This window comes from Amphiura filiformis, chromosome 9 (genome assembly GCF_039555335.1).
Source record: "Amphiura filiformis chromosome 9, Afil_fr2py, whole genome shotgun sequence".
Lineage (NCBI taxonomy): Eukaryota > Metazoa > Echinodermata > Ophiuroidea > Amphilepidida > Amphiuridae > Amphiura > Amphiura filiformis.
In genome coordinates, this window is record NC_092636.1 from 39,302,750 (window position 1) to 39,315,538 (window position 12,789).

The following is a 12,789-nucleotide window of genomic DNA, read 5'->3' on the forward strand; positions in this document are numbered from 1 at the left end:
ACTAGTTAGAGTCCTTTTATTCCTCTCCCCATTCTCTCTCCTCTTTTCTCCCATTCCATAGTTTTACGACATCACGGTCGGACATTACATTCAAAAGTGAATTACAATAATAAATACATTCGCAATCATGGCGCTACGCAAATCTCTGCGGACATAGCGCGCCACGCCCGCGTACTAGTTTGAGCGCATATTGCAATTAATCGCGCATTGATAACATTACCACATGACACTCCCGAACTCCTATATGATTGTGTCAATCATCTCAAAAATGCACATTTAAATCGCTTTAAATTTACGTCTTTTTGTGTGCATAAATATAATTTCATGCATACATTTGTTTTTAATGCACGTTTTAATTCATTTTATAAAATATTCTCCAAACGTACATTTGCCATAAATTATAAAATTTATGTGATAAATTTCTTCTCCAATGATAATCTCACACAAGTTTCCATCTCTCCAGAACATAATGAATTAATTTATACATGTCCATGTTTATATGGAAATGTCGCTTGACTAATTGCGCACTATAGCTGCAATACCAAACGCTTGTCCAGAAATTTAAATTCATCATGAAATCCTGATCAATACGCACATTTTGTGATAAAATCATATTTTAAACACAACAGTTTTTTGACGACCATATAATAATACTTTATCCCTTCATTTCAATTTTAAAAGAAATGTCGACTCGATTGACTTGCGCACTACTGCTGCAATCCCAAACGCTCGTCGCTTATTACAACAATCCAATAAAATATTACACACATTTTTGTACTCTGGCTGGAGTTTTTGCATGTGAAATAATGCACACATTTGTCCATGTGCATGATAATACTAAATTAAAACAATATAATGTTTCATTGCTGTTTATCTTTGTTTTTAAACGCAATTATGCTTTACACAACAAAACATTTTTGATGCCACAAAGATTGACGTGCATTATGTAAGCTTAGGCCTACATCTCTACTAAACATGATGTATACAACATTTAATTTTGATATGTGCATACACATTTCGTTGTACGTACCTTTCATTTGTGCACGTACATTTGCAATATTTATAATACTTGCTTCACTATCGCACAATCCTCGTTTAAATTTTATAATATATTACTGATCATTTTCATCTGTGAAAATCTGAACATCTCTTGATTGTCTTCAAGTAAAAAGGCCAACAGTCAAAATATCATACCAAATGTCTGGTCATTTAGCAAGGAATCCAAGCAGGCTAGAACCTGAAGACAGCCTCTCGTAATCCATTTTCCACATCAATCTGCCACACCGATGCATAGATCATGTAGACAACACTGCCACTGATGAAAACACACGATTCACCTGTCTTTTTCCAGAAGAACACAAATCAGCAATATATTCCAACGATGAAAATGCATCAAATCTCACAATTCTGGTATTTGAACGGAATTGATGATGATACAGTCACGAAGCTATCTGTTTTCTTCTCTTCTTTCTTCTGTAGCGAAGCTATCTGGTACTGTGACGCTCTCTTCTTTCTTCCAATCCGGGCTTCCAATACAACAGTTAATCAGTTCTGCGTCCTCTTCTTTCTTCTTATGGCTAGCTCACTGAAGGTTTCTTCTTCAAAGCTGAACTAGTCTTTAAGCTTCTTTATCGACTTTGATACCATCTTTGTCGATTTTCAAGTATCGTTCTTGAAAACTTTGTTGATGTTTTCTTTGGCGATTTTCCAGTTTCTTTCTTGAAAACTTTGTTGATGTTTTCTTTGGTAATTTTCAGTTTCTTTCTTGAAAACTTCGTTGATGTTTTCTTTGTGATTTCTTTGAGTCTTTTTTAGGCTATTTCTTGAAAATGGCGTACCTGTAGATTTACTTTTTCCGCTGCCACCATGTTACGTTCGCTGCCGGCTTATCTTCTTAATAAAACTATGAAATCACACCATCCGGCGAAGTTTTACCATAATTCTTAGACTAGTTAGAGTCCTTTTATTCCTCTCTCCTCTTTTCTCCCATTCCATAGTTTTACGACATCGCGGTCGGACATTACATTCAAAAGTGAATTACAATAATAAAATACATTCGCAATCATGGCGCTACGCAAATCTGCGGACATAGCGCGCCACGCCGCGTACTAGTTTGAGCGCATATTGCAATTAATCGCGCATTGATAACATTACCACATGACAAACACGTAATGCTTTAGCATTACTGTTAGAGATGGCTACTATGTCATCCTTGTGCATAGTCCGGTTCATAAAATTGTACCGGGACGTAAACATGCTTCATAGTTCACAAACACACTTCATATGCGTGTCATTATAAGCTTTATTCTATTTCATGTATTACGCCGTACCTTTATACATTTTCAATACTTACGATCCTAAAAATTGGAAGCAAAAATAAGCTGATTTTTGCTGACTGCACAGCCGACGAAAAGATGGCAGAAATTTAACCTCAACCTGTAGGGGCATTTGACGCAGGTAAATATTCATGAATAATGACTGGGAGGTCATAGGCTAACAGATTCTATACATGTAGATGAGAGTATCTTATTACCACGTGAGCTTACTTGACGTGACCTGACCTTAGATTGCTGCCCTCAGTCAGGCCAGTGTTGCCAAAACTTTTCAGCGTCAAGGCGCGGCGCATTGACTCGCCAGGCCGCGGTAAAGGATTCTCAAGTAGCCCAATTTTTAAGCTTCCAAAAAGCGCCTAATACCGGATATTTGGGCGGATTTACCCAATTTAGAACGCAAAACACCCAATTGGGCGGAAAAGCACTTGACTTTGAAACTTCCGGTACTTACTGGGAAGTTACTGACCGATCAATAAATGGTCACAAAACCCATTGTAATTTCAATTTGGACCTTCAAAGATTCAAAACCTTTATAAATCGGCTAATTTGAAAGGAAAATACATCAAATTAGTGCCGGGCCTGAGACTGACAAAAGTAGCCCAATTTTAGACAAGTAGCGGCATGCTTTTTTGAGTAGCGGCAAGTGATCGCCAAGTAGCCCAATTGTGCGCCTAAGGCGCGGCGTTGGCATCACTGAGTCAGGCGGCGGATGACATGCATGATAGAGAGAGACGGCAAAACTGCTCAGCGCATTCTTTCAAGACCCTGGGAGATATCCCATCAGGACCAATAGCTTTGGAAACATTTAAATTGCACAAGATCTTGAGGACATCACATTCGTTGATCTGAATATTACCCAGTGAAGGATGTTGAAACCCATGTATCTTTGGCAACTGTGTGTTGGAAGTTGGCTGAGTAAAAACAGAATAAAAATAGTTGTTAAAAGAGAAGCTTTTTCTCTAGCTGTTGTAGCTGTGATGTTATCCCAGCTGATAACTTTTGGAAGAGATTTATCTGTAATTTTGGTTATAATTTTTTGTTGGACATGGTATATTTTTTCTGACTTTGCTGGAAGCTTATTTCAAGTGGTCATGATGCATTTTACTGCGCACCAAACCCATCAACACGGTGCAGTGCATTGAACTTCGAAATAACCTATGCTACACGTACCAGCCAGGGGCGTCTATTCTTCCGTTAATCGCCCCCAAAGGGGAGGGAATAATTTGACCCCTTTGGGGAAGAATTTTGCATTTTGAAAAAGAAAAAAATAGAGGGGAAAACAGAAGAAAGTCAACAGGATTCAAGGAAGATTAAAAATAAAATTAACTAATTTGGGGGAAAATGTATAACTGGAACAGGCCTGGAAATAAGTCGGTCTGAACCAGGAGCCAAACATTTGGAAAAGCGGCTCCTGGTCCTGTAATTTTCTAGTGAACCAGGAGCTATTTTTAAAGAGCCAGGAGTCATTTTTCTTAAAGTATCAAAATGCTTATTTTTGTTATTTCTACAGCTTTCGATGCTCACCTGAGACTTTTAGATCCATGTTATTTGTTATTTAACTTATTATATTATTAATTATTGTCACAAGTTAACAAATAACAAGTTATACAATGAATGTTATTATATCTGAACAGACCAGTTGAGTCTTATTTTATTATTTTATTTATTTTTTTAAATTATTTTTTATATTTTATTTTATTTTATTTTTAATTTATATTTAATTTAATTTAATTTTATTAATTTATTTTATTTTTTTTATATTTTATTTTATTATTTTATTTTATTTTATTTTACTTTATTTTATTCATTTTTTTTTTTAATTCATTTTTTATTTTATTCAATTTGGCCTTTTATTTCGTGATTTAGGAAAATTTTAAATATCTAGAAACAATGTCGCCAAAATTCAAGATGGCCGCCTTCATGTTTAGCGATCGTGGTGATCACCTAACCTGAAAACAAGGCAAAATACTGCCAAAATTATGAGCCCTGAAGGCAAATATCAAGGAAAATTGGTGAAATATTAGGTAAAAGATAAGATTTGGCACTGCATTTTGTTGAAAATACATTGGAAATGGCCAATATTTTGAGCGGAAATGAACTTGCCTGACGAAGTTTTACTGGGCCATTTCCTGAGCACTGATAGTGATACCGGGCGCAAAATACAGATTTTCTCTGGCGCCTGGGCGTGTAATTTTGGTTGGATCCAGGCGTTAAAACTCAGTAACCGTAGGGTAAAAATCGCTCGGCGCCTGCTTGTTTCCAGGCTTGAACTGGAACATGTATTATTATGTTTTATGGCTATTTTTGGAATGGTATAGATGGTCACTGGCTGGCAGTGACTGCTCTACAGAGTAAATGAATTCAGCAAGTGTTATTTAGGGAAGAATTATAATGGGTACATGGCATTAGCATACATACATGTACATGTAGTGGTCCCTTGGCTTTTCCCAAAAATAATTATTTTGAGGGAAACCATGGACTAACAGGGAAAAGCTGGGTTCAGTAATTCTTCCCTGCCTGGGCAATAGTGGTCTTACTATACAATGTAGGTAATAATGCACACATAGATTAAGGGAGCTCTGCTTTGCATATTTCATACAAAATCTATTTTCTTTTTAGTTTGGACATCTGCCTATCTAGGGAAGCATTTGGGATTCTAAGGGAAAACAGAATTAGTTAACAGCTCTATTGTCCAAGTTTATCTTCCCTTTTAAACCTAGCTTCAGATCCAAATCCTTGATTATCCTTCCCTAGGCCTAGATGTAATAGTTAAGTGGCAATAGCCGTGTTCAGACAGGCTTAGGGGTAAGTTCGTGTTAAGCTAACACGAAGCTACCTCTGAGGTAGCTTCGTGTTAGCGACCGTCTGAACAAGTATCGTGTTAACTACCTCGAAGCACGCTAACATGAAGCGATCGTTCCGTGTTAGTGCCCGTATGAACAAGATTCTGGGGTAAGCTTGACCTTATGGATACAACACTTACAATTTGGCAGTATTTTAAATTTCTTTATCATAAATTCACAATAATTTATCTCCGTTTCTCAAAATTCTCACCGAGAATGAACATGATGAAAGAAGCACAAAAACGAAGAAAAAAAAAAAAAACCTAACAAAACATTAAACTGGTCAAAAGAAGAAACGGAAGAGCTGATATTAGTGTCTTGAAAGACAAAGAAATTGAGTGGAGAAGAAAATAACAGCTAAAAAACACGTGTAGGACATAATTGCCCTGAAACTAAGAGACGTCGGCTTCCACAGTGTGCTTGCATAGCAAACGGCCCTAAAACTTCCAGGAAATTCCTATATTTACCACGAAGTAAAGACCGAGCCGTGCATGCATGCAGCTAACACGGAGTGCTTAGAGTTAAAGACCACGAGGAAGGCCCATGTGGACAAGTATCCATGTTAAGTCATGACCTTGCACTACCTCCGTATTACGGTAACACGGAGGTCATGCCTAATCTCCGAACTCTGCTACAGAATAATTTTAATTCTAAGGCTTTATAAATCAGGGACATGTGAGTCACCACATATATATATATAAGAGCTGAAAATGCTGAAAACAGTTAGCAAAAAGCTAAAAACACCTAGCAAAGCTGCGGGCAGTGGCGTAACTAGGGGGGCAACATGCCCCGGGCGCTACCGTTAGGGGGGCGCCAAATTGACCAATTCAGCCAGGACCAGCATCAATTCTGCGCCTCCAAGGGATGAAAGTCAAAATTTGGCAAGGCTTATGCACATTTCAACACAAAATCAATTCAAAGAACATTTTAAGATCGATATTCAACTTCTAGTAATCAAAATTAATTAGTGGTAGGCCTTATTTGTCCAAAATTTCGCGCGCTCCGCGCGCAATTCTTTCAACTATTAAAAAATTCTCGGGGGGGGAGGGGTAGGGGCGCCACCAACCCTAGTTACGCCACTGGCTGCGGGGAATATCCAGTACTTTTGTACAGAGCAAGTGTACTGGTACAAAAATCAAAACAAAAAAGCTGAACTCTCACACCCCTGTAAATAATAAATCACAGCTGGCTCTGTAAAATAATAAAGAGCCTAGAGGTGTTTGCCAGCCTGTCTTCCCTTTGAACCATTAGTCCTATGCAATGGTTCAGTGTCCAGACTGTACCATCATCTAGGAAAGAATTTGATGTTTTTAGGGAAGACAGAATAGAACAACTCACAAGTTTCTGGGTCTGACAACACACCTATATTCAGGCAGGGAAGGGAGGGAACAAGAAAATAAGGAAAAGTACATGTAGATAGCAACCAGCCTAAAATTTTCCCTTTTGGGTCCATTTTTAGGGATCTCAGTTGGGGAAGAATCTGGGGACGGATGTGACACAGCGAGGTAGGGTGAGGGAATAATTTCAATTTTCTGGAAGAATAGACACCCCTGCGTACCACGGGTCTACAGTCCATCAAATGTCAATTGTTCAATTAAATTAAGTACATTTTCGACCTAATATTCCATCTCCAGTCGCTACGATATATGGTTTCATAAAACTTTCATTTCTGTGTCAGTTTTGGTCCAAAACATGGTCAGAAACAGGTGCAAAAACATGCGCAAACTCGGCCAATTTCTAGCAAGTTTTTGTAATTCCTGGGTCCACGGCTGTTCGTCCACAGAAACTTAGTTTCTATGCACGCGCTAGTCAGCGGTGTTTTGCCGCGCATCTGGCATTTTTTAAGTGCTCAAAGTTGAGCTCCTAAACAATTCCAGGAGAGCAATTAATTGAGCTCCACTGATTTCTTTAAACGAAGGACTGAAAATCGCTTTAAAAAAGCGGCTGATTTTACATGATTTTTAACAAAGTGCAGGGGCTTCAGCCCCCCCCCCCGGACACTAATGATTGAAAAGAAACTCATTTTTCGTATGATGTTAGTCAAGGCTCCCGTTAGCCTTCAAAAACTCTGCGTCGGATCGTACGCACGTTAACTGTAAAACCTGGTCGGGAAATGCGCGTCCCACAAAATTTTTGTGCGTCCGTACATGTTATACTTATAGGTATGAAAGGTAAATTCAAATTTGCCATCAAACCACATCATTTTATATATCAATTAGTGCAGTGGCGGCGCTACGGGGAGGGGCATGAGGGGCAAATGCCCCCCAGTCAGAACTCTTGCCCCCCAGTAAAAACCCAAAATTACGAAAATGTTGCCCCCCCCTAAAATTCACTTTGCCCCCTCAATGCCCCCCTGGAAAAAAATTCCTGGCGCTGCCACTGCAATAGGGGTGGGTTATTTAATCCTGATGTTTCAAATTTCTTAGGGAACAGGCTTATTTGATGGAGTATGATATCTCCTGAGCATTTTGACACCATTTTCATCCAAATCGGCCAAAAAATGAGTTGGTGCCTGCCAAAACAATTTTTTGGACGGGGGGGTCTGAAAATTAATATTTTTGACAATAATCATTATTATATGCCTAATTCTGTTAAAGTTGGTGCTGATTTGTATGTTTATTGATGTCTAGAATTCCATTTATGAAAGTTGCATAAAAATTGGAGTTGTTGTTTTCTTAAAATGGCTGTTTTATGTCCAAATATGGAAGACCTCAATTTCATACAAATCAGCACCAACTTTAACAGATTTAGCCATATAATAATGATTATTGTCAAAAATATTGATTTTCAGACCCCCTGTCCAAATACTTGTTTTACCCGGCACCAACTCATTTTTTGGCTGATTTGGATGAAAATGGTGTCAAAATGCTCAGGAGATCATACTGCATCAAATAAGCCTGTTCCCTAAGAAATATAAAACATCACCCTTTTTAAAAGGCTGTTTAACCTACCCCTAATATCAAATTACACTTCAGCCCGTTAGGCTATTGAAACTTGATGTTGAGTTTAGCGTCCCATTTTTTTCAGCTCATAATGAGGCAACTATTTCATTATTCATTATTTTCAAGGTTTCATTATTAGCGGCCTTTTACCAATGCTTATGCGCTTTTGTTCATTCTAATTGGGTGTCGCAATATAATGTCACAAACACATATTTATAAACATAAATTTATAAAAGTATAATTATCTTGCTTTTTGTTTTTCAAGTTTTAAAACAAACTGAATGTATTCCGAAGTATACTATGCCATTGCCAGTCTTCTTCACTCCTCTTATTTACAACATCAACAATGTCCATCTGGTAAAAACATTTTGGCTAGGTTGATTTTTAGTACTCAAAAAGCAGTTTGTAATATTTCAAGAGGGCATCATGGCAACTGTTGAAAATTTGAGAAGGGCACCAAGGCAATTTCTCAAAAGTGAAGAAAACACACACAAACATAGGTAGATCATTTTATAATGAAGGGGCAGGGCTGGGGCACCGACGGCAACTTCATTAGAGTGTACGGCAAGTGACTGCCTTGGGTAAAGGACATATTTTGAGGGCATTACGGCAGTGGGGTTGGGCACCTACGGCAAAATGTCGTGGGTTAATTCGTGGGCTGCTGATTGGTCTATTGGTCAATATGCTGCTAAAATATTAATTTATGCACGATGGAGGTTTAGAAATTTTTATGATTGATGATGAAGTTCAAGGCTCCTGCTGGACGCGAATTCTTTCATCCAGACGCATTTTTGTATTGCTGGACGCAATGTTCAACTAATTTCATCAACCCGTTGTGTCCAGTCGGACGCAATTCGATTCATCTCAAAAATGAGTGATTATAAGCTTACCAAATTGGTGTTTGCAATGATCCTATTTTGTAACTTCATCATAAAAATCATGAAAATTTCTAAAATATGAAGGAAAATGGCCAAATACCAAATTTTACAAACAGCATTACAATGATTTGATGCTGCCTTTTTTCAACTCCAAAGTTATCTAATACTATTGCTGACCAATATAGCTTTCAAATGATATACAGATTGTATGTACATTATTTAAGCTTCAATTTTTCGCATAATTATGTTAACTGATGGAAATGGTTCAAATATTTGCACTACCGTATACATCGTATGTTGGCATGCAAACTCACAGAAACACATTGAATAAAGTCTGCTTCAGGCCACAAAAAAAAAAAAAGATGATTGCTTCAACTTGCTTGCCCTCAAGCAACTGACCCTAATTTTGGAAATCAGAAAAAAGGTGTGTTTTTTTTTTCTATTTACTGAACAAAAGAATACCGACCCTATTTTTGGAAATTCCTGAAATATTTTTTTCATTTCAAATTTTTGCATTCTGAAGATGTAAAAAAATGTATTTTGGAGCGTGTGTTCAGCATTTTAGTTGTTTTGTAATGTTAGTTGATTCATTTTGACACCAAAATTGTCTGATTTTTCATATTTTGAGCCTTAATTAATACAAACAGTAGAGTTTGCTAGTAAAAAGAAGTAGAAAAAAAAAGGAAATGCTGACCGACCCAATTGTTAAAATTCAGAGGGCAAGCAAGCAATTTGTTTTCTTGGCCTTATGATAGTCATGAAGAAGGGTGACAGAAATTATTTATAAATGTGAAATTGTACATTTCCTTTGTACAAGACTGGTAAATTTCATTTCTTTTTGGTTTAGTTTCTAAATTTTACTTTATTTCTTTTTATTACTCTAGTGAGTCATCTTTTGCGACTACAAAATGTCCAAATCCAACAAGGCCCCTGTGAGGGGAATTCCAATTATTGTGTATCCACCAGGAGTTAAGGACATCACACAGGATTTGAGTAAGGATGAGCTCATTCGCAGACTCAAGGTAATGTTCTCTTATTCTTGTAAAGTTGGTGTGTTTATTATCAGCTCAGGGTGTGTAAAAGTTAAACACTCCCTACACTGCTGGCTGCCTAATCCCTTGATTGAAAACCTCATTAGTAACCAGACCAGCACAGGTGCATGTATGTATCTATCTATGCAGAGGATGATCCACTGCAACAGCCACAGCAGCTTGCAAATTCCATTGCAAATTTACCATTTTTGTAAAACAATGATGTCACCCATGTTATATGAGATGACAGCAGTTAAAAACAATATTCTTTAAATATTTCACAGATGTTGGCGAAAGCCAGCTAAAAACAATGTATACCTTTATTCTTTAATTATGTCACAGATGTTGGCAAGAGCTTTCCAGGATATGGAGCAAGAAGAAGAGATTGCTCAGTATGAGCCGTTAGCCACATATCTTGTGGAGCCATTCTTTGTCAAACATCACAGCAAGGACGTCAAACTTCTGGTGGCATGTTGTATTGCAGACATATTCAGGATATTTGCACCAGAGGCTCCATTTAGAACTGTGGAACAATTGAAGGTATGTTAAGATTGTTCAAGAGGAAAACCCTTGGCCTAAGTTTGAAAGAAAGTGAGTTCACTACACAACATAATTCAATAGGTGACCCCGGAGCTACGTCACTTCCGGTCAGGAGCTGTTGAAAACAAAGCATAGCGCGGCACCAAACCCAAACAACAACACAACATCGGCACTTATGTTTTGTTTGTTGTCAACGGCATATAACCCGGATGTTAAAAACTTACCCGGATGACCGTGGTGACCTATACAACACAATAATACAATACAATACAATACAACTTTTTTTTTTTTTTTTGTCTTTCAAAGCCCGTGAGGGTCTTTATTTTTTATTTTTTTAACTCACAAACATTACATAAAATGCAAATACAATAATATCATAAAGTAAATACAATGTACCTTAATATTTCTATTTGCATACAAAATGAAATAAAACACACAAGTTTACAAACAACCATCAAACACGATACCAAAATTATTACAATCAACTTATTTTCTGACATCTTTTGGACAGAACTCATCTTAATATTAATAATGGTTCCCATTTCTTTACATGATAACCATAAGTATCTTTTTTATTTGCAATTTCCTTCTCTACTTTTTCAATGAAAAAACCCCAGTGTTTAAAATCATTAAAGATAGGGTTAATTTCTTGAACTCTACATTTATAAATAAATCTTTTTGTCAATAATAGAATCAAGTTCAAAAAAGTGGCATATTTGTCATCATAAATACCAAAACATACTTCCCGATAGGTAATATTCACGGTAATATTTAATTCTCTCAACCAGCGAAAAATATCATTCCACATTGCTTTGGCAAATTTACATGACCACATCAGATGCTTCATGGTTTCTTCTTCCTCCTTACAAAAGGAGCATTTATACTCATTAATTAAGCCAATTTTATAGAGAAACTTATTTGTTGGAAGGATTCTATGAATAAAACGAAATTGTAAATACCGTGTTTTGGTATCCAATGTACATCTATATGGCATAGCATAAATCAAATTCCAATTCATATCATTGACCTCAAATTCAACCTTCCACTTCTGTTGTGCTTTAGGGACTGGGTGATGAGCTGTATGACAAAGTAATTGATATGCAAATGAGGTAACTTTCTTTGCATTCTTGATTTGGGACATCAGCTGTAGCTCCCGGTTGTGTTTACTTTCCAACAGCTGACTTTTAAAGGCTTTTGAAATAATATCTATCACACTCAGATACTTTAAGAAATTACAATTGATATCATATTTATCTTTGAAATTTTCATATGACATCCAATGCCCATCAATAATTAAATCAGATACAAAATTGACACCTTTACTACTCCAGGACTTAAAATATAAAGTTTTTCGTTTAATTCTTATGTTACAATTGTACCATAAAACTTCATCTGTTTTTTCATGATCCATATTCCTTAATTTAAACCAAGATTTCAACACATCACACAAAAAGGTGTTACAAATTTTGTCATAGCTGAAGTTAATATGACTTTTGGGATTACACAACCAAATCCAATCCCCACCAACTTTTAACAATTCATTTGAAAACAAATATTTCCAACTACTTTTATTCTCATCATCTAAAAACCTTTTAACCCAAGCACATTTTAAGGCATCAATGAAGTTATAAATATTAGTCATATTCATACCACCATCCTCTTTTTTACAGTACAACACATTTCTATTAACTTTGTCTGGCTTACCATTCCAAATAAATTTAAATAAAATTTGCTCAATCTTTTTTAATAAATGTATTCGTGGAGTTGGTAAGACGGAAAAGAGGTAAGTCAGCTGTGACAAAGCTAAAGACTTAATTATAGTGATTCGCCTATTGGAGTAAGATCACGCTGAGACCATATATCAAGAATTGTACTTAACTGTTTTAACTGAGGCTCAAAATTAATGTTAATAAGCTCATCCTTGTTGAGTGAAATCATAATACCAAGAAATTTTACAGGACCTTTTGTATATTGATAGGTCTTATCTGGAAGCATATGATCATTCTGTAATGAGCCAATCTTCAAAATAACAGATTTGGAAGCATTCAATTTTAAACCAGAAATTGAGCCAAAATTTTCAATAACATTAATAGCATTCATAAGGGATTCATTTGTACCATCTAAGACAAGAGTGGTATCATCAGCAAATTGGGAAATTTTTACACAGTTACCATCACCAATTTGGATACCTTTAATGTTGTCGTTGGATCTGATGGCAATAC

General features: G+C 36.5%; 1 protein-coding gene across 1 annotated transcript in view; it reads left to right on the plus strand.

The window, feature by feature from the left end:
- LOC140160971 (sister chromatid cohesion protein PDS5 homolog A-B-like) overlaps positions 1–12,789 on the plus strand; it is a 50,614-nt gene that overhangs the window by 1,151 nt on the left and 36,674 nt on the right. Inside the window, 2 exon segments of the mRNA XM_072184328.1 lie at positions 9,881–10,018; positions 10,370–10,567. Coding sequence (XP_072040429.1) covers positions 9,905–10,018; positions 10,370–10,567 — 312 coding nt within the window. The 5' untranslated portion in view covers positions 9,881–9,904.